The following is a 25,571-nucleotide window of genomic DNA, read 5'->3' on the forward strand; positions in this document are numbered from 1 at the left end:
TGCACTTTGATGGTCTCTCCTTCCCAACCCCCTCCCTTCTACTGTAGCTTTGTTCCAATTCTAAGTGGTTCTTCTCTATGGAGAGGCCCATCCCAAACAGGAGGACCTCTGTCAAGGACTTCAGCTGCCTTCGGCCCCCTCCAGTTTCTGCTCCCAGGAAGCAGCCCACAAGGCCCCCTGACCTTCCTCACCATCCATTCTGGTTCTCATTAAGGAGCACCAGGACTCTGGACCCTCCCCACCTACTGGACACTCATACTTTCAGTCGAAATTTTCACTTTCAGGTGGAAATAAACCACACAGACACACAAATGTATGAACACAGCTGAACCCAGAGGTAATACAGCTACTGACCCACTCGGGAAATCTGGATTTTTTTTTTTAACTTTTCACTCACGTGCTGTGACCTGGGCCAAGATACTGCCTCCCTCTAGACTTGTTTACTCATCTGAAATCATAAGATTTGATCTTTGGACATCCTCCTTACTCAGACATTTTGAGATCTTACATCTCCCAATTCAACATTCTGTCGTCAGCATTTACAGCTTTAAAGTTGGCAAAGCACCTTATAAATAAATATGATCCCATTTTATCCTTACAACAACCCTGGGGGAGCGGGGTAGGCATTATTATAGTGTCATATTGTTGTTCAGTCATTTCTGACTCTGTTACTCCATGAAAAATCCACGGGTTTTCTTGGCAAAGATACTGGTTTGTCATTTCCTTCTTTAGTGTGTCCCCATTTAACAGATAAGGAACTGAGGCAAATAGTAGTTAGGTGACTTGCCCAGGGCCACAAAGCTAATGCTTGAATTTGAATTCATGTCTTCCTGACTCTGGGTCCAGTGCTCTATCCATGGTGCCAACTCTAACATTCTAAGATCTAAGATTCCTCCCAGTTCTGCTCTGCCTTGGATAGTCTAAGGCCCTTCACAGATCTGATATTGTAGCTTCTAACTTCTGTGGTTCCCCCCGGCATCCCCACCCTAATTCTAATAAGAGTTCCAAGGTCTCTATCTCCAACATTCCACGGTCATGTTCAAATTTTTTTTGAAATTGGGTCTCCTTTATCCTCCCCTAGGATGGCATAGGCCAATCTCTCCATTGATCAGCATAGAAGCTTTGATCTACTCTTATTTCCAACCTGGATCTCTTCAGGTCTTGTGGTCTCATTATTCCAGGGACCTCCCATGCTGGTGCTGAACTTAGTGGGGATACTCAATTGGCATGGCCCTACTGTAGCTCAGAAACCCAGAGCTCAAGAGATCCACCAGTAGAGATTATAAGCATGTAACACTATACTTAGTGTATATTATAAATTCTACAGGTCCTCCCAGCTCTGCCATTGGATGTTCCAAGATCCCTCCCAGCTGTGACATTCTCTGTTCCATCCAGTGTTCTAAGGGCCCTCCCAGCCCTGACATCCAGTGTTCTAAGGGCCCTCCCAGCTCTGAAATTCTGTGTTCTAAGGGCCCTCCCAGCTCTGACATTGTGTTCTAGGACCACTCTTAGCACCAACGTTCTATGTTATATCTTCCCTCCCAGGGAGGATTCAATCTTCTAAAGTTCCTTCAGGGTCTGAGCCCCTATAACTTGTCCAGTGTATAGGGTATGGGAATGGTGTATAAGGGGATGAGAAGAGACTAGAGGACTTGTGCCCCTCACCTTCCAATAACTGCAGGGCCCCCGCCTCCTCTCCCTCTGTGCCTTAGAGAGCAAGCCAAGCAGGAATGTTTATATAGAGTAAAAAGACTTTATTAAGAAGGCTTTGAAGTCAAAAAATAAAACTCTTGATACAATTTTCTTAACCGTCAAGTCAGCTCAGCAAATATATAATCAGTACTTTAGCTGTGTAAGGTTAAAGGTCCGTTATTTTCTTTAAAATAAAATATATTTTAGTTCTTAAAATTTATTCAATAAAGTACATATTTTCCTATAAATTCCCTACATATACACAAGGTAAAAAATAAAAAAATAAAACTAAAAAAATAATAAAAACTTAAAGACATAATCAGCAAAAGGAGAAACTTTCTTTTTAAAAAAAGGTAGGTTTCTTTTGTTTGTGACATGACAGTTCTGTCCCCTCCCCACCCCAAGTGGCCCCCCCTCCCGCCCAGGTGTGGTCTGTACTGCCTCCCATCCCTGCTGTCCGATCCTTGTGGTTCCATCCTCGCTAAGTCCCCCTCCCCCCAGTGGCACTGGAACCCGCCTCCCCCCTCCCCTCCCCCCCCTGGGACAGCTTGGCCTCCTCCACACTGCCCAGGGACCCCAAATTGAAAACCCTCTCTTAAAAAAAGAAAGAAGGAAGACGATGTTCTCCGCAGGCAGGTGGGCAACCAGGCGGAGAGAGCCCTTGGCCCTTGAAGGAGTGACTGGAAAGCCTAGCAAAGAATGCTTGTATAAAACCCGCCCCCCCAAAAGGTTTAGAAATATAAAAAAGACAACCCTTGTGTGTTCTAAATAAAAAGTGCCATTGGACCTCTTCTCTCTGTTTATTTTAACTTTTCAACTGAATACTGTTATTTGGAAATAACTGTAGGACAGCCAGTCTGCCTAGTCCCGGCAGCTTCCACACCTGGGGTCCAAGTTAAAGCTATTCTGTAAACATTGGAGGTTTGTTTTTTTCTCTGTGGTTTTCTATTCCCCCCTTCCTCCCACCCAAGCCCAATTCACATACCTCCCCCTGTTCCCCCTGACCAGCTCTCCCTCCCCCCCAGCCCCAGCCCCCCTCCCCCAAAGCTCCTCTCCCTTCCCCCCATCCCTCCTCCTCCTCCTCCTCCCCCTGGGAGTCATTTTTTTTTAAATAAAAAGGTCGGAGTGGAAAGGGGTGCTTGGGTGAAGGAAGGGGAAGAGAAGAGGAGGAGGAGGAGTGGGAGACAGGGAGGTCCCCCTTTCTCCTCTCGTCTATGCTGGCCCCTAGTCCCCCCTCCCCCCCAGCTGAAGGGCGGGGGCAGCTAGGAAAAGATATGAATGGCCTGGGTGGCTGGGGTATGGCAGGCGGGGCACTCCGGCTCAGCCTTCCCGCAGATCCGGACAGCGCACTCCATGCAGAAGAGGTTGTGGCCGCAGGGCACCAGAGCGGCAATGACTTCACTCTCGTAGCACACCATGCAGTCCCGGGAGGCCTTGCGGGCACCCTCCGAGCTGCTGGAGTCTGTAGGGGAGCCCGAGGCTGCTGACACGCTGCCTGGCAGGGAGGAAGATGACGAGGAGGAGTAGCCCGTGCTGTTGGAGAAGGATGACAGAGAGCCCTGGGGCCCCGGGAGCCAGGAGAGGGCGCTGACGGGCTCGCTGGGGATGCGCCGGGCCAGCGGGTGCTCAAGGCCCATGCCCCCTGGCTCAGGCAGCGTAGGGGAGTGACGTGGGGTGGCGGCACCGCTGAGCCCGCTGTTCCTCCGCTGGGGGCAGCCAGGAACCGAAGGACAGCCGCCGAAGGCCTGCAGGGGGTTGGTGCGTTCAAAGGGAGACCAGATGGTAGCTGGCGTGGTCAGGTCGAGGGCCAGGAAGTCAAAGCCAAAGTCACAGTCCTCAGAGCCCAGGGGTGGGGCAGGTGGGGCAGCAGACTGACTATCCCCCCCAAAGCTGAATCCGCCTCCGCCCCCCGGGCCGGGGCCAGGACCATACGGACTGGTGGGACTGGCCTCAGCTGCAGGGGCCCGGCTGCTGTAGAAGGCCTCCGCCGGGGCCAGGCTGTCTGCGCGCAGGCCGGCTGACGGCCGCCGGGCCGGGTTTGGCGCCTTGGCCCAGAGCCCCGCAGGACCGCCCAGCAGGTCGAGGCAGACATCAGTGCCATTGGAGTGAAAGTCGTTCTCAGCACCAGCATCAATGAAAGAGCCCGTACGCATGGTGATGTGGGCCTCGATCTCCTCACGGGCCCGGTCTACATTCTCAGGCATGCCCGTCACCTCAAACACAGGCTCCTTGTCCCGACTCGGGGTCACGATGTACGTGTGGGTTTGCTGCTGGATCCGCTTGATGGTGGCGCCCTTGGGCCCCACCACCAGTCCCACCACTCGGTAGGGGACTCGGACCTGGATGGTGGTCTGCCCGGGGAGGTTGGGAGGCCCTTGCACAGCCCCCGTCAGGCCGTTCACCTTGTTGCGTGTGGCCCGGATCATGGAGAAATGCTCAGCGGCCGACAGGATCTCCCGCTTCGCCATCTCCACGTCCTCTTTGCGCCCAGTCACAATGAAGATCGGCTCCTCGCCTCGCACAGGGGTCTTGATGTAGGTATTGGTTTTGGCTCGAAGGGCCTTGATCTTGCATCCTGAGGTGGGAGAAGAAAAACAATGATCAGACTCCCACTTCTAGAACCTCATACCAAGCTCTCACACGCTCACATTCTACCCTGCACCCCCCAAAATCTCCAACCTCTCCCTAGCCCCCTGAAAAATAGAGGAGTCTCAGAACAACCCTGCAAGGTGGACCTGGAGTCAGGCCCTTTCCCTCCCCGGGTCCTCATGTCAGCAGTGCTTTAAAAATGGGCACACAGTAGGTGCTTAATAAATGGTCACTGACTGCCTGGCTGTCATTTGTAGAAGGCGGGGGTGGGGGGTGTCGGTCCCTGACTCTAAGTACTATCTATTGCACCACATTGGCTCTCGAAGTCAGTCAGCTGGCAGCAGAACACTGAGCCTGAACCCATGTGTGCTGACCCCACAGCTCATACCCTTTACCTCATAAAAGAATCCTCAGTCCTTACTGAACAGAGGGACCTACTGAGTCATGGGAGTGCTGGGGCCCAGCTTCTCTTTCTTCTTCTAGTCCCTTATTTCCTCCTGACATTGCAGCTGTGATTGTGTGCTAGAATCTTCAATGGCTCCCTACTGCTTACAGGCTCAAAGAAAACCAGTCCATTAGCTGTTCCACAAACTCCTCCTACCTGTGCATCTTGCACAGGCATTTCACCTATACCTAGAATATGACTGCACCCCTCAACGGAATCTTTAGTTTCCTTCAAGGCTCAGCTGAGGTGCTGCTGGGAAGCCTTTCCTAAGTTAGCTTTCAATCTGGATTCAGGAAGACCTGAGTTCAAATCCTGCCTCGGACAATTACTAGCTGTGTGACTCTAGTCAAGTCCCTTCAGTACTGTCTGTCTCAGAGAGAGTTGGACTCAAAGCCAGAGAGATCCACGCTCAAATTTAAACTCTGACACATATTGGCTCAGTCACCCCAGGCAAGTCACTTCACTTTCTCAGCGCTCTAGGCCAAAATGGGCAAACTCAACCAGAAAAAAGGTCCCTGTGGGCTACAGATTGTTTGTGAAACCACAAACCCACAATGTCTACGTTGCACTGGCTGTACGTGTTGTTTCTGTTTAACCTTTCCCAAGGACATTCTCAACTGGTTTGGGCTGCAGTCCAGTTCTGTAGGCCTCGAGGCCCAAGGGAACGAGTGACCCCTCTGCTGTGAGCAATTCTCTAAGACTGAGGGTGCGGTACGACAGAACTTACTTACCTGGGAGTTTCCTCTACCCATGAAATCACAGGCCCAGAAACTCATCTGAGCCCCCACAACAAGCCAGCAAGTTAAATACTACAGATATAATTAGACCCATTTTACAAATGAGGAGACTGAGGTTCAGAAACACATTCAATGACTTATACAAGACTACACTTAGCATGTGCTAGAGGCAACATTCAAATCCAGGTCTTTCAACCCTAAGTCCAGTAAACCAGCCTTAGGTGGTCCTTTTCTAACTCTAACATTGTCTTCTAAGGGGCCTCCCAGCTCTGACACTCTCTGTTCTAAGAGCCCTGACATCCTGTATTCTAAGGGCTCTCCCAGCTCTGATATCCTGGGTTCTAAGGGCCCTCCTAGCTCTTCCATCCTGTGTTTCAAGGGCCCTCCCAGCTCTGACACTCTCTGTTCTAAAGGCCCTCCCAGCTCTGACATCCTGTGTTCTAAAGGCCCTGCCAACTCTGCCATCCTATGTTCTGAGGGCCCTCCCAGCCCTGCCATCCTGTGTTCTATGGGGCCCCTCCCAGCTCTGACATTCTCTGTTCAAAGGGCCTGCTCTTTCTGACATACTGTGTTCTATGGCCCAAGGCTAATTCTAGTGGCTGTCAGTCAACAAGCGTCTCTTCTGTGTTTGCTATGTGCCAAGTACTGGGTTCTGTGCTGAGGGGGGGGGGTTACAAAGAGAGCAAAAAGCCACAATCCCTGCCCTAGAGGGGCTCACATTCTACTGAGGAAGGCAGCGCACAAACAGCCATGTCTATATAAGACAGAGAAAAGAACCTCTAAGTAGCAGCAGAGGGAAGGCATTAGCAGAACGTGTGTGGAGGGGAGGGGGCCTCCTGCAGAAGACAGGGCTTGAGCTACGTCTCGGAGGAAGCCAGGAGGCAGAGGGGAGGAAGGAAAGCATTCCAGGAAGGGGGCACAGAACCAGGAGACAGGGGCTCTTGCTCGAGAGCCAACAAGGATGCCAATATCACTGGAGAGGAGAAAAGTGTAAGACAGGGACAGGCTGTGAAGGACTCCCAATGGGAAACAGGATTACATCGGGGAGGAGTGGGGAGCCACCAGTTTATTGATTTGGGGCAAGGGTGTGAGACAAACGTGACTTAGGAAAATTACTGAGAGAACTGAGAGAACAGAGAGGGGCCTGAGACAGCAAAACCAACCAGAAGGTAGCTACTGCACTGGCTTAGCCAAGGTGATGAGGCCTGTCCTGGGGGGCAGCTATGTGAATGAAGAGAAGGGGATCTGGATCCTCAAGGCCTTGTGAAGGGAGAAACAGGACAGAATGGACAAGAGAAGGCTTGACAATGAGCCCTAGGTTGCGAGCCCTGGTGACAGAAGATGGTGGTGCCCTTGATGGTGACAGAAAAGTTAGGAGAGTTGGGAAGAAAAGAGAATGTGTTCTGTTTGGGACACACGGGGTTTAAGATGCTGAGGAGACATCCAGTTTGAGGTATTCTAGAGGCAGCTGGTGGGATGTGGTCAGGAGGGAGGGTGAGGCTGGATGGAGAGGCCTGGAAGCTGATGTCACCAGCTGAAGAAGAAGAGGGCCCAGGACAGAGGTCTGGAAGACATAGCTTAGTGGGCAGGGCCTGGAGGAAGATCCAGCTGAGGAGACTGAAGGAGAACCAGAAGAGAGAACCCAGGCAGGCATATCCAGAAAAAGCAGACCTCCAGAAGCTCTAGAATGCTCTAGAACAACACACACTGAGAAAAAGCCATGACATGTGGCAATTAAGAGATCACTGCTCACTTTAATTTAACGATGAGGCTGGAAGCCAGGCCACAAAGACTTAAGCAATGAGGAAGGAAAAGGGAAGTAGAGGCACTCAAGATAGCTTCCAAGGAGTCTGGCAGAGAAGGGGAAGAGGGATACAGGATGAAGCTAGTGGGGATGGCTGAAATGATCATTAAGGGAACCATAGGTGCGGTAATAGGCAGCAGTAAAAATAAGCCAGGAGTCAGGCAAGATGGAAGATTAGAGAGAAATGCTAGATGAGAGGGGAGAGAAGATGCGATCGCCTGTGTGTGTGGCGGGGATGCCATAGCAGAGATGGGACAGAAAACATCAGAGGGTGGAGATAAGGAGGAGGGGGAAGAAGGGATCTCTCCTGAAGGGCCTCGGTTTCTTTCAGTGAAGTATGAGGTAAAGTCCCCAGTTGGAAGAGCCGTCTGTTGAGTGTGTTTCTCCCGGGGGTATCCTTGGTTCACTTTCTCAGCCTTAAATCCCACCCATTTTCAGCACAGATGTTGATGTGCCCCAAAGAGAGAGGGGTGGCGGACAGGAGGAAGCAATGCTATTTAATAAGGCTGGACTGAAGACATGACATTTGGGTATGATTTTCAACAAGGTAGTCACCTGCTTTCTTGGGCAAAAACCCCAGCCTGGGACCAAAAGATGGGGAATTGAACCCCTGATTTCTATCACTAGCCTAGGCAAGTCACTTAACCTTTGCCTGCTTCAGTCTGCTCAACCCTAAAATGGGGATAATAATGGCATCTACTTCCCAGGGCTGTTGTCAGGATCAAATGAGAGAATTTTTGTATTAGTGCTTTGCAAAGGTTAGAGCATTATACAAACGCAGGTTATACTACTGTTGTTGTTATTGATCATCTGACCTGAGACAAGTCCTTTGAATCAGTTTCCTCCTCTATAAAATGGGAATCATGAAACTTGCACTGCTTGCCTGAAAGGGAATTATTGTGAAAAAAAGCTTTTTGTGCACCCCAAGAGCCACCAACGGGGAAAGAGATCAGCATCTGGGCTGATTTCAGATGCCACTGAATTAATGTAATTCCTCCTGGCTTTGGTTTTGACGGAGGAATCAGGATCATGACTCCAAAACTGGGAAGGACCTCAGAGACCATCTGGCTCAACCCCTTCATTTTATGGAGGAGGGAACTAAGACCAAGAGAGAGGTAAAGCCTTGCTCAAGGTCACATGGATCATAAACATCTGGAGCGGGATTTGAACTCGGGTCCTGGGAAGCCAGAGCCAGTTCTCTTTCCACTGTGGGCCCCCCTTCCCCACCTCTTTCCTCAAGGTGACAGAGAAAGCACAAGGTGAGGATCGGAGGAGTTCTGGATCCCTGGCCAGTTCTAAGTTCAATAGAACTGAGGTCACTGACCACTCCATTGGAGTGTTCTTGGGGCTGGGAGGGGGTGGGGGGGTGGTCACACTGTCAAGGACGGAAGAGGGGAAATCCACTTACTGCCATCAGTTTCCACATCTATGAGATGGGGGTGAGGGCACCAGCATTATTTACCTGACAAGCCTGCTGGGACAGTCACAGGAGAGTCTTAAATCACTATACAGGGATAGGGGCTGCCCTTGTAACTTTGGTGGCAAAGGGAATACCTGGATGGGGGAATGCTGGCACGTTTGCGTGAGTCTGCCTGGACCACTGTGCACTTGGCCAGGGTCACACAGCCAGCATGTGGCCACAGGTGAGACCTGAGGTTTTCCAGGTTGAGGGTGGCTCTTTGCCTATGGTGCTAAGGCTGACTTCTACTCGGCACACTCCAGGGTATTCCTATCACCTCTTCTAGATCAAATGTAAAATCTGGCTTGGCATTCAAAGTCCTTTATATACTCTGGTTCTGTTCTAGTCTTCTGATACCCCCAAGGCTTCTCTGCCACCTCCCATCCATGTACTCTGACCCAGAGCCTCTGGCCTCTTGGTTCTTCCTCCCACTGGACTCTCCATGTCCAGACTCCAGGCATTTGCTCTGGTGTCCCCCATGCCTGGAATGCTCTCCCTCCTCACCTCTACCTCCTGGCTTCCTACTAGCCCCAGCTACAACCCCACCTTCTACAGGAAGCTTTCCCCAAGTCTACTTAATGCTAATGCCTTCCCTAGGTGGAATACTTCCAATTTACATAATGCAAACAAAACAGGTCCTGAAGCAAATCACTTCCCTTCTGTGGGACTCAGTTTCCCCACTTATAAAAAGAACGGGCTGGACTCAATGGCCTCTGGGGTGCCTTCTCATTCTGCCACCTTCCTAAGTGAAGGACCTGGTCAGGGCTGCCTCCTCCTGGGCCCCTCCACCATCTTCCCACAGTGAGCAGTACCCAGAGAAACAGGCATCAGGCCATGTAGGCACTGCAGGTTCTGAGGCAGGGCGAAGGCTCCAGCCCAGACATCACCCCAAAGTCTGGGAGGGGGCAGGAGGCCCAGCAGCTTTCAGACCAACAAGGCTGGAACCCAGAGAAAGCCCTGGCCCTGAGCCACAAGATTCAGAATGCAAATCCCTGCCCTGGAATTCCAGATTTGCAACATACTAGCTGTGTGACCTTGAGGAAGTTACTTAGTATCTCTTGTCTCAATTCCCCCATCTTTAAAAGGGGGAGGGCTGGCTAGGACAGTCTCTGAGGTCATTTTCAGTAGATATCTTATCTAAGTTTTGCTCCGTGGCAGAAACAAGAGAATCTGGGGAGGACTGGCTTAGGTGGGTGGTTGGAAGGGTTAGGGGAGCCAAGGCATGGAAAAGCTTCCTAACATTTATCTCAGAGTGGAAATGGGTTGCCTGGCTTATGGTGAGAACCACAGTGGGGGGGGGGGGACAGAGAGACAGAAACAGAGGAGAGGGAAGAGAGAAGCAGAGAGGGAGAGGGAGAGAGAGCACGCAGAGAGTGTGTGTGTGTATGAAGTGCTCAGAAAACCTTAAAAAATGCAATACAAATGTTACCAGGGTAGTGAGTTTCCCATGATTAAGCAGGAAGCCAGCTGACCATGTGCTCAGATGTTGTGAGGAGGCCTCTGGATGATAAGGGGCTGAATCCCAGACCTCCTTAGGTCTCTTTCCAGATCTAGACCCTTTCATTTTCTTTGTCAATGAACCAACCTAGGAAAAGGGCCTATGGGTAGGCTAGAGGGGAGGTCCTGAGACCTAGAAGTCCTAGAAGAGTGTGGGGAGGCCAGGACTCCCCCTACAAATACAACCCCGAAGTCCATGTCTTTGAGACCCAAGCAAGGGCACTCAACCCTCCTCCCAAGGGTTCCCAAGCATTCTTTCCTTTATCAAAGGGCCTAGACACAAGAAGTGCTTAATCAATACATGCTGGCAATCCAGGGCACTAGGGTCTGACAGCTAGCAAGGCCTGCAGCTGGAACATCAGGGCCCATGGACAATCCTTCCAAACCATAACCAAAAGCTACAGAGGCTGACACAGTGCCCCTACGAGGATGGAGGCAGGCTCACGGCATTTCCCCAAGCTTCCCTTACAAAGGTGACCCTGACCTGCTCTCCATTCCAATGACCTGGCCTCCTCTCTGCCTTTGCCCTTGCTGGGCCACCCTGACCTCCCCCAATTCTGGCCTTTTCCCATTCAGGGTTTTCCAGCACAGCCACAACGGAGTGGACGGAGGGCTAGACTTGGGAGCTGGGAGGATTTAGGTTTCAGTACACCCATGAAATGTGTATGACATAGGGTACTCTGCCTCAGTTTCCTGAAGGGTAAAATGGGGATAATCAAGTACCTCTCTCCCACCCCACAGTTAAGATGTAAAGAGCCTGGCAAACCTTACTTGGCTACAGAAATTCTAGCTATTATTAATAGCTATGATTTCTTCCTTTGTTAAAGGGTGATAATTCTATCCCAGATATTTATCTCTCCTGGGGGATCAGGAGGCTCAAAAGACATTCAAAATGCTCAGCAAACCCCAAAGTACAGAATAAAAGTCAGCTCTTATCTCTTAAAGCTCAGTCAGAGTGACCTTGGACAAGTCACTTCCATCCTTGGAACCTTATTTTCCTCATCTATAAAGTGGGGAGTTGAGAGGGGGGAATTGTCCTAGATGACTTTTAAGATCCCTTTTCACCTCTAAATTCCACGATCACATCTTTGCTTGCCAGACACTTCACTTATTATGTGTTAGGCACCTTACTAAACATGGAGATGCAAAGAAAGGCCAAAATAAGATCAGGCTCTCCAGGCACTCAGTCTAATGGGAGAGGGAAAGATATCTGAACAACAAGACTCATACAAGAGAGAGAAAAGGTGTGAGGTAATCATTGAAGGAAGACCCTGGGGCGGGGGGGGGGGGGGGGGTTTACCTCCTCCAGCACAGGGGATCTGAACCAAGCAAGGCAGGAGGCAAAGAGAGCATTCCCAGGTGAGGGGCAAGGCCAGGGCAAAGGCTTGGAGAGGAGAGATGGGAGTATCTTGGTTAAGAAACATCAAGAAGGCTCATAGAGCCTAGAATGTGTGAGGGAGTAAATTATACAACTGGAAGGATAAGAAGAGGCCTGGGGGTGAAGAGTTTTCAATGCTCAGCAGAAGACTTTAGAATCCTTGATCCTAGAGGCAGCAGGGGGGCTCAATGGATAGAGAGCCAGCCCTGGAGTCAGGACAATGTGAGTTCAAATCTGGCCTCAGACACTTACTTGACAAGTTACTCAACCCCAACTGCCTCCAAAAAAGGGGGGGAGGCCTTAAAAATATATATATAATAGGGAGCCACTGTATTTAACTGATTAGAGGGGAGATGAAACCACCAGTCCTGCTCTTTAGGAAAAAGCATATCCTAGGGCTTGACATAGCACAGCCACATGTTTGAATAAACCCTTACTGACTGATTACCTATACAGGAAGAGACCCAGACTTCTAACCATGTCATTCAAGGCCTTCCGCGCCATCCATGGTTGGCCTCAATCCTCCCTCAGAGCCCCCTCATCTCCCTCTGCTCTCACCAGACTGGTCTTGACTCTAGTCTATGAACACAACTCCCACCTCACCTTTCCAGACCTGATCCCATCCCGTCTTCAAACTCCGCATTAGTCCATATCCCCCAAGAAGCCCTTCACACTTCAGTTTACACATTGAGCTCCATGCATCCTTCTTTGGTACATGCATGACACAGGACTTGGTGTCTGGAAAGGTCCCCAGTTTGACTCACGAACCCATCCACCCACTATGGGCCCAGTCCCTTCCCTGCCTCAGCTTTCCCTTCAATGATTTGGTCAAAGGCCCATCTTCTCTTGCCCTGATGCAAAAGAGGCCTGAGGTTCAGGGAGGTACTAGCTGGTGGTGATTTACCCAGGAAAGTCCAACAAGAATTAAAGAGTAGTCTGGAGAATGGACCTCAGAGGTCAGGAGGCCCAAAGCCCTAGCTTAAGAGATAAGTAAGCCTGATCTTCCTCCTAATCCAGGGGGAGCTCCCAGGACCTAGAAGGCTTGCTGCTCACTGGGCTCTGGAAATCAATCAATCATTCAACAAGAATTAAGTGCTTTCTACAAACTGGGCTGGGCCCTGGAGATATAAATAAAAAGGGAAGGTCACTGACCTCAAGGAGCTTACATGTCAATGGGGAAGACAACATAAATATACATAGGTTCATGCAAGTCATACATTCAAGGAAAAGAGTCTCCATTGTATTATTTATTAAGCACCTACTGGGTGCCAGGCAAGGTGCTAAGAGTTTTACAAATGGTATCCTACTGGATAATCCAGAAAGAGCAGATACAGCTCCATGGAGTGGATTTAAGGTAGCCTAAGAGTGGGGGGTGGGGATTGGGAAGGGCCTTCTACAAAAGGAATCTGGCTCAAGATAAAACTTGGAGGTGAGGAAGGGGAGAAGACCATGTGTGGTGGGGAGCCATCCTATGTGGGCCCAGATGGCTGGGTCATAGAGTGTATGGAGGGGGGGTGATGTGGAAGAAGGCCGGAAAGGTAGGAGGAGGTCAGGAAGTGCTGAGCTTTAAATGCTAAGTTTATATTTGATTCTAAAGCCATAGGACTTAACTGAGCAGAAGGATGACAAAGTTAGATCTGTACTTTGGTGGCTGTGCAGGTAACAGACTGGAGTAGAGAGACTTGAGGCAAAGATGGCCCCTAGGAGGCTAATGAAACAGTGTGGGCAATGGAAAGATTTACATGAACTAATGCAAAGTGAAACGAGCAGAACCAGGAGAACTCTGTTCAATGATCAATAATGAATGATCTCAGCAGCACAACAATCCAAGATAATTCCAAAAGATCCATGATAAAAAAATGCTCTCTAGGGGCAGCCAGGTGGCTCAGCGAATAAGAGCACCGGCTCCAGTGTCGGGATGACCTGGATCAAATCCAGGCTCAGATACTCAGCACCACACCCAGAAATAACTGGCCGTGTAACCTTGAGCAAGTTACTTAACCCGGATTGCTTAAAAAAAAAATGCTCTCTATCCACCTCCAGAAAAAGAACTGATGGGAGTCAGAATGGAGATCAATTTTTCACTTTTTTTCCCCATATTTTTTTTCTTGATCTGTGTTTTCTTTTACACATTACTAATATGGAAATGTTTTGCATGATTGCATATGCATAACATATCAAATTGCTTACTCTCTTACTGGGGAGGGGAGGGAGGGAATTTGGAACTCAAAAAAATTTTTTAATGTTAAAAATTGTTTTGACATGTAATTGGTTAAAATACTTCTAAAAAATTTTTAATAGTAAAAGAAAAAAAGAAAGTCCAGGCAAGAGGCAATGAAGGGCTGAATGAGGGTGACAGCCATGTGAATGGGAAGAGGGTGTGTCTGAAAGATGGGGGTGGGGGGAACAGAAAATGTGGCAATTGTTAGATCCTTGGGAGTCAGGATGAATGAGGAGTCCCCTGAGGCTGCAGACTTGTGATGTAGAAGGATTCAGGAGAGGGCTGGTTTGGGAGGGCAAGATAATCTGAGCTGTGCTGGACAATGATGAGTTGGAGATGCCTACAGGACATGCAGCTTGAAATGTCTAACAGGCAGGTGATAATTCAGGACAAGAGATGAGAACTGAACCCATGGGAAATAGTGAGATGGTCACATAAGAACGAACAGAAGGAGAAGAGGGTACAGACCAGGGATACCCCACAATTATGAGGTGTGCAATCCAGCAAATTAGGCCAAGCTGGAATGGAGAGGCAGCTGGAAGCAGAGCTGAGAGGGAGAAGTGTCACAAAAAATCAGAAGGGACCTGATATGTTAAATGCCTAAGACCAAGGACTCCAGAGAAGGCTTAGGGTCAGAAAGAGAGCAAAGCTGACTCCAGGGGACAGTAGAGGACAGTGAGGCCTGGCAGGCTGTGGTCCGTGGGAACACAAAGAGTCAGACATGACTGAACCCCGCCACAAGGGCAAAGCTGGGGATGCATATCCCCCACACCAGCGGAGCAATCTGCAGCAGAACGGTCATGCCACCCTGAAGCACCCTAACTCCCTCCCCTCATGACCCCTCTGTGAGAGGGATCATGCATCCATTACCATCCTCATTTTACTGAAGAGGAAACAGTCTCAGAGAAGTGACTTGCCCTTTGGCAACATGGCTAATAAGTGCTGGAGGGAGGATTTGAATCCAGGTCCTCTGATTCTAATTATACACACACAGGCACAGGCGCGCTCACATTCTGATTATACTGTACTCCTCTGGGTAGCTGAGCTCTCCCCAGACACTCCAACCCCTCAAAGGAACAGAGCATATCTATCTTCACAGCCCTCTCCTCACAGTGCCTAGCCTAGGGTCCATCTGTAGCAGCCCCCAGAAGAGGCTTCTAAAGACAGCTCTTAGAAATGAAGACCAGACTGAGAAGCCAGACTGAGAGCTCAACCCATAGACCAACCAACCATGCATCTGACAGGCAAAGGTTCATTGAGCTGCCCATGGTCACATAGGTAGTGAAGGACCCAAGTACTCAACTCCAAAGCCCCTTTTCTTTCCACTGTACCCACGGCCTCTGAAATAAGAGGCTGCCACTTGGAAGTCCATGACCCTTTCCCTCCTCCCCCAGGCCCTCCTATATCCCCCAGACACTCCCTCAGCTCAGCAGCAAATAATAACAGCTTTTGTTTCTCAGAGCTCTTCACAGCTGACAGGGCACTTTCCTCCTGCTGGCCTTGGGAGGCCAAGTAGTGCAGGAATTATTATCTCTATTTTACAGATGAGGAGCCTAAAGTCCAGAGAGGGTGAGGAATTTGGTCAAGGTCATACAGCTAAGCAGTAGAGAGAGGGGATCTGAACTCAGGGCTCTAAGATCGGATGAAGGGAAACTCTCCAACTTTGAAAGAGGTGAGCAGGGAAAGTGCAAGGAGAAAAGGGGTCAGTGATAATCAGTTTTCACCATCTATAGTTTTTATGATTTGCAAAGCACTCTGTGGACACAGATCTTCACAGCAAACCCATAAGGCAGGGGTTCTTAATCTTTTTGTGTGGACCCCTGGACCCCTGTGGCAGTCAGTCTGGTAAAGCCTGAGGCCCCCTTCTCAGAAGGATATTATTATTTACATCAAATAAAATACACAAGATTATAAAGGAAATTAATTATTTTGAAATCAAGATGTCACTTTCAGTGAATCCCCTGACATCTATCCAGAGACCCCAGGTTAAGAACCACTGCTGACAGTAAGGTGTCACTATGATCTTTATTGTATAGATGAGCCTGAGAGTGACTTGTCCAAGGTTACGCAGTCAATGAGAGTCAGAGTTTGGGACCTGGACCATAGTCTTCCTGATCCAAGCCCAGCGCTCAGTCCACAATACCACGCCACACTGGCCTTTCCAAATACAAGACCAAATAAAAGCGAATGCTGAAAACTAAATATACATTTTTTTAAAAAGGAGGCCAAAGTAACCTTTTCTGCCGAGTGAGGCCAAGGCTCAGGGAAGGGCTAATTTTATTCTCTTCAACAGAAATGAAAGGACTGGGGCAAGATCCCACAGCACAGCTGGGAGTCCAGATCAGACTCCATGCTTCCTCCAAGCACATGGAGTCACTCCGTGGCCAATAGGGCATCGACAGCTGAATCCCTAACAAAAGAACGGCAACATCTCCCATTTCTATGTACGGCGGGGCCTACTTTATGTGTATTGCTACATTTGCTTATAAACATGGCCTCATGAGGTAAGCAACGGAAGGATGAATATTCCCATTTTAGAGAAGGGGAAATGAAGTCCAGAGAACAGGAATGACTTTCCACAGGCCATATGTGGTAGAGCTAGGATTTAGGCCACCTCTAAATCCAGTGTTTCTTCCCCTTCCCAAGTGCCTCTTGGCATGAACACTGGACCAGGGGCTCCCTGCTTTGTCCATGCCTGTCACCTGCTATCCCAGCTCCCTCAAACGCACATTCCTGAAGCCACCTTTGCCTCTGCCCCAGCCACAAAACCACCCCCAGACCTCTTTTTCTCTCTGGTCCCATCCAGCCCCTCCCTAGCCTGGGCTCAGCCACTCTTGCCGAGACCACAAAGCCTGCTTTTTCACTGGTCTTCCCAACTCCAGCCATTCTGTGTGAGTGCTGGAATCATCTCCACTATACCCCAGCCAAGCCAGTGCATACACAGCCTGTGTAGATACAGCTCTCCCACCTCCGGTCCTTTGCCCATGTCCAATACCTTCCCATTCTCTAAGGCCCAGACACTTCCTCTAAGAAGATACCCCAGAAACCCCAGTGACCATCCCTTCTGCCCTCTCTAACACCACTAACATCTCTAACCAGCCCTCTCCCTCTCAGGGTGTGTCTGATCTATGAGTGTCTGAGTACAGTATCCATCCTACTCAACTGTGAGTGCCACAGAATCTTCTACCTCCAGCTTTGGCAATATTAGGCTTCTGCATAGAGTAAGCACCTAATAATTAATGACCGAACCTTCCTAAAATGTGGCTCCTCCTCCAAAATCAGCATTAGCTCCTTTTAGTCCACTAAGCCCCACAAGCAGAATTCTCTGAATTAGAAGGGCTTTGCAAATTTAGCCTAAGCACCTAGTCTCAGAAAAGGAACTGAGGCCCAAAGAGGGGAGGGATTGCTACAGGGCCAAGATCACACAGTTGTAAGGACAGAGGTGACTAAGGTTTCCTGCCTCCAACCTGGCCTCCTCCTTCTGAAGCCAATGCAATCTGATTAGCATTTACTTATTAAACATCTACCACATGGAAGGCACATGACACAAAAATCAAGAGAAATAGTTCCTGCCTTCAAGGAACTTACATTCTGCTAGGACAGGTCAGGTAAACAAGTATGCACAGGAGGTAGGAGGGCCCTGGAGCATGGAGGGGACCTGAAGGTTTCCCTGGGAGGCACCTGAGCTAAGCCTTGAAGTTAGGAAACCAGCATACTGTATGCACCTGTAAAATGAGCTGGAGAAGGAAGAGTGGCAAACCACTCCAACATCTTTGCCAGGAAAACCCCAAACGGGGTCCCAGAGAGTCAGACCCCACTGAAATGACCGAACAACAAGTATGTACCTACTGCACTAAGCCCTTTACAAATATTTCATTTGATCCCAACAACACGCCTGTCAGGGGAGATGCTATTATTATCCCCATTTTACAGATGAAGAAACAGAGGCAGACAGAGAGGAAGGAATCTGTCCAGGTCACACAGCTAGAAAGTGTCTTGAGGTCACATCTGAACTCAGGTCTCCTGACTCCAGGCTAGTACTCTATCCACTGGGCCACCCAGATGCCTCTGAAGGAAGCTAACACATCTCAGGCAGAGAGAGCAGCCTGTGCAAAGGGGCCGCTCCAGTCAATTCCTGGCTGGCACCTTCCTGTATTCCCCCCCATATACACACCCCATCTACCTCTGCAGATCTCATCTCTGCTTCCCCCCCACGCAGCCAGAACACCCTCCTGCACATCCCATCCTAGGCTCACTGGAGTCACAATGCCCTTTAAGACCCACGTGCCTCCAGCGTGAGCTGATTGTGAAGGGATGATATCTAAAAAGTAAAACTAAGAGCTGAGAGAGGAATATATTGGGAGGGGGAGAGACAGAATGGGGTAGATTATCTCACATAAAGAAGGTAGGAGAAAGCTGTTACAATGGAGGGGAAGAGCAGGAAGGTGAAAGGGAATGAGTCAACCTTACTCTCATTGGACCTGGCTTAAGGAGGGAATAACATACACACTCAATTGGTATCTTACCCTACAGGAAAGTAGGGGGGAAGGAGATAAGAGGGGGGATGATAGAAGGGAGAACAGATGGGGGGAGAGGGTAGTTAGAAGCACACATTTTGAAAAGGGACAGGGTCAAAGGAGAAAATAGAATAAATAGGGGACAGGATAGGACGGAGGGAAAGTCTTTCACAATATAACTACTATGGAAATGTTTTGCATAACTACACATGTACAACCTATATTGAATTGCATGCCTTACAAGTGGAGGTGGGTGAGGAGAGAATCTGGAACTCAAAGTTTTAAAAACAAATGTTAAAACATTGTTTTTACATGTAACTGGGAAATAAGATATATAGGCAATGGGGTATAGAAATCCATCTTACCCGACAAGAAAGTAAGGGGGGGGGATGGAGGGGATATAAGAGAGAGCAGACTGGGGGAAGGGGAAAGGGGTAATCAGTATGCTTGCCGTATTGGGGTGGGGGGTTGGAGAGAGATGGGGAGAAAATTTGTAACTCAAAATCTTGTGGAAATGAATGTGAAATCTAAAAATAAATAAATTATAAAAGACCCATGTGCCTCTACCAGGAATCCCCTCCCTCCCTCCCTGGGACCTGGAAGGTTAAATCACTAGGGACTTCCCAGAGGTGGCACTGGAGATGGGTCAGAGGATTCAGGGAAGAGGACACTCTGCTGGGAATCTGCCCTAGCACAGTCAGGCAGCTGGGGGGATGAGGGGAAGGGACGGGGCCATGGGAGGAGGGGGAGGTAGTTGGAAGTTATCCCTGACTACTTCTTTGGGTTCTCAGTAGGACATATCACCTTCAAGAGGAGTAGCCTGGAAGAAGCTAGGGGTGGTTCAGAGAAACCAAAGGGTCCTCTACAAGCAGGGTAGGTCCCAGTCCCTCCCCCATACCCCACAATCACCTCTCTCAACAATAACTCTTTCAAGGTCACTTTCCTCACTACTGCCTTGGGAAGAGGGGAGCAGAATGGTTCTTCTCCTCCCCCATCTGGAGGGGGAAACTGAGGCTCAGAAAAGGGAGGCATTTGCTTAAGGGCCTAGAACTCAAGACTGAGTCTCTAGGCTGCCTGTTTGGGGCTTCTCCTCCAAACCCTTCAAGAATTACAATCCTATCTGACTTCGGAAACTTAACACTTACTAGCTGTGTGACCCTGGGCAAGTCACTTAATCTCAGCTGCCTTGCAAAAAATAAATAAAATTAAAATTATAATCCTGAGGTTCCTCCCTTTGCCACAGCCTCAGAGGCCTGATTTCTACAAGTCCTTAAATTCTACCTTTCCCCTAATTATCAAATGGGATATTTGTAAAATGCTTAGCAAAGTGCCTGGCAGAAAGCAGGTGCTTAATAAATATTTATTCTCTTCCTTCCAAAGGGAAACAAGCTCCTCTCTTCAGGGCCCAGACTTTCCTGATCCCTACCATCCTTCAGATGGCTTTTCATTCCTGAGAATGGAGGGAACCTAGCAGGGCAAGCCTCCCAGAGGAGGCAGGGAGCTTGAAAGGGATTTCCAAAGGCAGAGGTGGGGAGGGTGGGGAGGATGGGGAAGTTCAAAGTCAAGGAGGAGAAGAACAAAGGACTGAGTCTCTTACTCCCGTAGGTGGCACCTACCTCCCTTTGGCTTTCCCTAGGCTCCAAGATCAGGGAGCCCCCTTCTCCTCTCCCAGCACTTAGGGCTTTGTACTGGCTGCATCTCACACTGATATAGCATTTTAAGGTCTGAGAAGGATCCTCCCACAACCACCTTGTGCAGCAGGTGCTGTGATTTATCCTTGTTTGACCAAGGCCCAAAGAAAAGTAATTTTACCAAAGATCATACAGTAAGTTGGTAGTATAGACCCCTACCCCCTGCCCCACCCTTCTAAACCTGTACTTCTGCTATGCCACGCTGCCCTCTGAGGGCAAAACTGGCCCACTGGGGGTCTGGTACAGGTCTGGAGTCAGAATGCTGGGGGAAGAAACAGAGTTTGGGAAGATGAGATCCAACCCCCTAGCCCAATCACACTATCCCCATCCTGACCTTACCTAGACCCATGGCCTTCTTTCACGAAGAGATCTTCCAAGTTAGAGTGGGCAGAGAATCCCCCAGATCGGGGGTAGGGAACCTTTGGCATCCAGGCCACAGGTCTCCACCCCTGCCCTAGATTATAAATGTTCCTCCATTCTGGGACCTTCACTGGTCAACAACCCTTTCTTCCCCACCTTATTGCTTGGTGAGCTACCAAGGCCAGGCCCCTCTGAAACATGCACAGAGCTCTAATTCATGCCACCTTCAATGCCCAGGTGTGAACCCCAGATTGCCAGGGAGAGAGCTGACTTCATCCTTCCTAAGGTGGAAGCCATGAATTTCCTGGGGATTGGGACCCCTGGGGAGCAGACTTTCCAAGCTCATTATTTTGCTTTCCCCAACAGAAGTGTTTCTCCATATCTTGCCCATAAAGAGGATTAATACATACTTGGCTGACAGATATTAGAAATTGTTCCTGCTTTATGATGCATCTAAGGGGAGCTGGCCATTCCTGTGGGGTTTCCTTTAGCATAGAAGGATGCTTTTATTTAGGGAGTGAATCCTCTCTGTCAATCTCAGCAACAGAACAGAGCCCTGGAATCAGTCTCAGAAGATGTGTTCTAATCCAGCCTCAGGTCATTTACTGACTTTTGGGCACTGGGCTTCAGTTTCCTCAACCTAAAATAAGGTTAATAATCCTTGCATTATCCAGGGCTGTGTAGAAAGTAAAGCACTACAAAAGAATGGACTATTTTCTTTTTGTATAAAACCCAGATTTTCATAGAATAAGTTTGCTTTTGGCCAAAGTGGGAGTCATATGTCTGCCTAACCTGAGAACAGGCAGACAAGGAGGAAGCCAGGGAAACAAAGGTATGTGTGTATGTGTGTGTGTGTGTGTGTGTGTGTGTGTGTGTATGTGTTTGTCTGTCTGTGGGGGGGAAGAGGTTGTCTAAATAGAAATCCAGGCTTTAGCTACTACAGGCATGTCAGTCAGCTTCATCTAGGGCACCAGAGACTGACCTTTGGACTGGAGGCCAAGGTAAGAAAAGAACTCGGGCCTTCATGGGTCTGCTCCCAGATTTACTGGGACTCATCAAGTGACCTTAGACAAATCCCCTGGATGACCAACAGAGAAACTGAGACCTAATTGAAAAATGATTAGCCCAAGGTCATTTGGGGAGTCACTAGCAATGGTTATGGGTTGTCTTAGGTTTGAATATACCAGCTGCAGCGCTGGCCCTGTTCAGCCTATGCTGATGCCTATGACCTGTGTGACCTTGCCCTCTGGGGTGCCTTCTACCTCTGGATCAGTGATCCTTTGACTGGGAAAGGGCCTGGATATCCAGCTCCCAGGGGTCCTGAGGGAAGCCCAGAGGCACAGGGGACTAATCTAAGGCTCCTGACACTCCATCCTGATCGCTCAGTCGACTCCCCAGTGCCCATTAGGGTGGGGCCCCAAGCACTCAGGAGCCAAGGGCAGAAAAGCTACTAGAGATGCTCCACAGATGGGAGCTCCATGCTCCCCTGCCACCACGTTTGCCCAGTGACCTTGGCCAAGATATCTCTCTGAGCACCAGGAATCCTAAACCTAAACTAGCAACCAGCTGGCCTTAACTAGACCCTGCTGTAGTAGCAACAGTGGCAGGGCGATCCACTGAACCAGCATCCAAGATCCCCCTTAAAGTTCACAACCACCCCGGGACTTGGGTCCTATTCTTAGTCAGATGTTGCAGGAAACCGAACCTGAAGGAGCATAATTGGCTTGCCCAACAGCCAGCCCAAAGCTAGCTCCCAAGGAGGGAGCTGACCCCAAGTCCAGCCATCAGCCCATTCCCTACACTCGGGCACATGGGAGCAAATGGTTTCAAGGAGAAATGAGGCCAAACTGAGCCAATACCAGCGAGATGCAAAATAAAATAAAATAAAGGGTTCTAGATTGGGAACAGCAGAGAACCTGGGTTCAAATCCAGATTTCCATCACTTTGGGCATCACTTCATCTCTCTTGGACACAGTTTCCCCATGTGTCAAATGAGAAAGATGGACTGAATAACCATCCCATATGGGACTCAGTTTCCTCATCAGTCACACAGCAATAAATCTGTTTTTGCCATGGAGATAATGAGCAGACAAGCCAGACTGAAACCAAGGTTACTGTCATTCTGGGACCGGCTTGACCTCGGGAGTTCTATCCCAGACCTGGAATGCCACAATGGAGGGCAGAAAGGGAGTTGGGCAGTTTTTCCAAGTCCAATGCTGCCAGCCTGACCCCACCCTGCTTCCCAAACCAGCCCACCCCCCCAGACACAAAGAAAGAGCTAGGCAAAGCAAGGGAATGGGGGGGGGGAGGGGAGAATCCATGGCAGGAGAGGGGTTCGGGAAGGGGGAACAGAAAGTTGAGACCAGCAGCCAAGCTGGGTTGGGCTGGGCTGGGCCAGGGCTGAGTAGAGCTAGGAAGGAGTGGGGAGGGGGGGAAGTGGGCTGGCTCAGGGCAGCCTAGCCACCAATGGGAAGCCTTGGGCCTGATGTCACCATGCTAATCGCAGCATGGTCCTCTAACAAAGGGAACAATAGGGCAGCCAGCCACCCAGGCCCCTCCGACAATAGAGCTGGCCCCAGCCTTCTAGCCTGGGATAGAATGGAGACCACCCCCTCTTCCACCCCAGCAGGGACTGTGCAAAGCAGGGTGGGGGTGGGGGGGTGAAGGCACCACACTCCAGATACCCACCAGCTTACCAGACCAATACATTTAGGAACACATACAACCCCAACTGTAATATCAAATAATCCGCGTCCGACTCAAAGATCTCCTCAAAAACATCAACGCCCCCCCACCCCCAATACCCCCCCCTCATTATTCCTGTAGCATCCCTAGCTGTTGAGATACAAGGGGTCTTTGTGACTGATTCTCTGCAAAGCAGATGACACCCCCCTCCCTTCTCCATCAGTTTTTTGACAATTCTATTTACAAGGTGGGGTGGAGGATGGTTCTTAAAATAAAAAAAAAAAGGGCTGAAGCCCCAAGCAGAACAAAACCTCTCCCACTCATCCCCTGGAACTCTTTCTTCAGATCACTAACACGATCTCAAACTTTGGCTGGTCCCCTAGTTAGAGAGGCGAGGTCTCCAGCCCGGGACCACCAAACCCACGCAGCAGACAAAAGGTGGAGGGCAGCCAGGGCCAAGGACAGGGGAATGGGGGGAGGGGGGAATCAAGGCTGGCAGGGTGAGAGGAGGGTTTCTGCCAAGTTAAACTCTCCAGGCACTGCACAAAGGGAACAAGAGTGACCCAGATACAGAAAGGGGGGGGGTGCACCTCTTTCCCGGAGAGCCCAGATCTCCTGTCCTAAATTGGGGGTGCACGTCATGTCAAGCTCACCAAAGCCTCTGGGCCACATGCTGACCCCAAACTCCACTGCTAGGGGGCTGCCGTGGGCCCCTCCTGAGAGTTACATCCCCTGTCATTTCCATGCCCCCGATTCTACAGGGAGTGTCAGTGTGGCAGAACTTCCACGCTAGGGGCGGTCAAGCCACTTTTGCTAGTGTCACTTTCTGGATAAAGGGATCCCAGGCGCCGCGGGGGGAGGGGAAGAAGGTACCGACCAAGCCCAGGGAGGGAGTTTACCTTGTCTCCCCACAATCTCGGCGACATGCTCCGAGCTGGGCACGGGGACACACTCGGTCATGTTGACACTCTTCTTCCGGCTGCCGATCACACTCATCTGCTCGGCCAGGATGGAGTGGTGGCTCAGGTGAGGGTGGTGGTGGAAGTTGCTGAACACATCTGGTGGGGATGTGGTGGTGGAGGCCGGGGGGCTCACCTCCGTGTCCAGCATCTGCAGCGCTCCCAGCACGCCCCCCGCCCCGACGGCCACCCCTCCGGGGGCGTCCAGGCCGGGCCCCGTAGCGGGGTCCAGGTCTTCCAAGGCGCCGTCGGCTGCCTCGTCTTCTTCCTCCTCATCGTCGTCCTCTTCTTCTTCCTCCCCAGCGCAGGCCTCGCCGTTCACCCCGCCTTCTTCCTCCTCTTCCTCTTCCTCGTTGTCCTCCTCTTCTTCCAACCCCAAGATGGAGAGCTGGTCCAGGGCGAACCTCAAGGCGGCGGCGGCCGCCTCCTCCTGCTCAGGCGGGGCGGCCCCCTCTGCACCCTGGTCCGGGAGCGGGGGCGGCGGTGGGGTGGGAGGGGGCGGCGGCGGTGGAGCGGGGGGCTGCTGCTGTTGCTGTCCAGGGCCGGGGCTGAGCATCCCGAGGCCGCCGCCGTGGGGAGGTCCCGCCGCGGCCGCCGCTGCCGCCGCCGCCGCCGCCTCCCCTCCCTCAGGCTGGTAGATGGAGCTGGGCATGGCCGGGTGCGGGGAGGGCGGCGGGGAGCCGGGCTTCGCTAGCCCCGGAGTTGCTGTTGCTGCTGCTGCTGCCGCTGCCGCTCCTGCTGCTGCCACTGCTGCTGCAGCAGCGGGAGCCGGGCCCTCGGAGGGGAGGCGGCCAGCGGCCCGGGCAGGGCTCGGGGCTCCGATCCTCGCAGCCGCTGCCGCCGCTGCAGCTGCTGCTGCCGCCGCTGCCGCCGCTCCCCGGGCTGCTGCTGCTGCTCCTCCTCCTCCGCCGCCGCCGCCCCCTCCTCCTCCTCCTCCTCCTCCTCCTCCGCCGCCGCCGCCGCCCCCTCCTCCTCCTGCTCCTCCTGCCGCCGCCCCCCGCCTCCTCCTCCTCCTCCTTTGTCTCCTCTCCAGCCGGCCGCCTGCATTCAGCAGCAGCGGGGGGAAGAAGGGGGCCGGGGGAGCGGCAGGAGGCTCAGCTGCGCCCGCGGCCGCGGCCGCCGCTGCTGCTGCTGCCGCCGACGACGCCGCCGAAGCTACCGCGGCCGCTGCTGCCGACGCCGCCGAGGCCGCCGCGGCCGCCGACGCTACCGCGGCCGCTGCCTGGCGGGCTCGCTCCGGGCTCGAGCTGGGACTGGGGTTGGGGCTGGGGCTGGGGCTGGGGCTGAGGCTGGGGCTCGTCGCGGCGGCGGCGGCGGCTACGCGGGGCTGCGGCTGCCGGGGCGGGAAGCGGCGGCGGTCGCGGGGGCTGCGGCGGCGGCGGCGGCGGTGGGCAGGGCGGTGGGCAGCGCGGCGGCGGCGGCGGCGGCTGGAAGCTCCCTCCTCCTCCACCTCCTCCTCCTCCGGCCGCCCCCCCCAGCCCCGCCTTTCCCGGGAGCCCGTGACGTCACCCCTCAGCCCAACAATGGGTCAGGGGAC

The 25,571-nt window shown here is 51.4% G+C and overlaps 1 protein-coding gene across 1 annotated transcript; it reads right to left on the reverse strand.

Moving 5' to 3' along the window:
* Positions 1-2,738: 2,738 nt before the first annotated feature.
* MEX3D (mex-3 RNA binding family member D) lies at positions 2,739-24,842 on the reverse strand. Its single transcript, XM_069070152.1, has 2 exons — positions 23,975-24,842; positions 2,739-4,267 (listed from the first exon to the last, which is right to left on the reverse strand). The coding sequence occupies exons 1-2, from the start codon at positions 24,684-24,686 to the stop codon at positions 2,955-2,957; spliced, it is 2,025 nt and encodes a 674-aa protein (XP_068926253.1). The 5' UTR covers positions 24,687-24,842; the 3' UTR covers positions 2,739-2,954.
* Between the last annotated feature and the right edge of the window lie 729 nt (positions 24,843-25,571).

Source organism: Petaurus breviceps, unplaced genomic scaffold, assembly GCF_028583685.1.
Source record: "Petaurus breviceps papuanus isolate PSGF00001 unplaced genomic scaffold, PetGlider_PUasm1.0 108, whole genome shotgun sequence".
In the NCBI taxonomy this organism is placed as follows: Eukaryota; Metazoa; Chordata; class Mammalia; order Diprotodontia; family Petauridae; genus Petaurus; species Petaurus breviceps.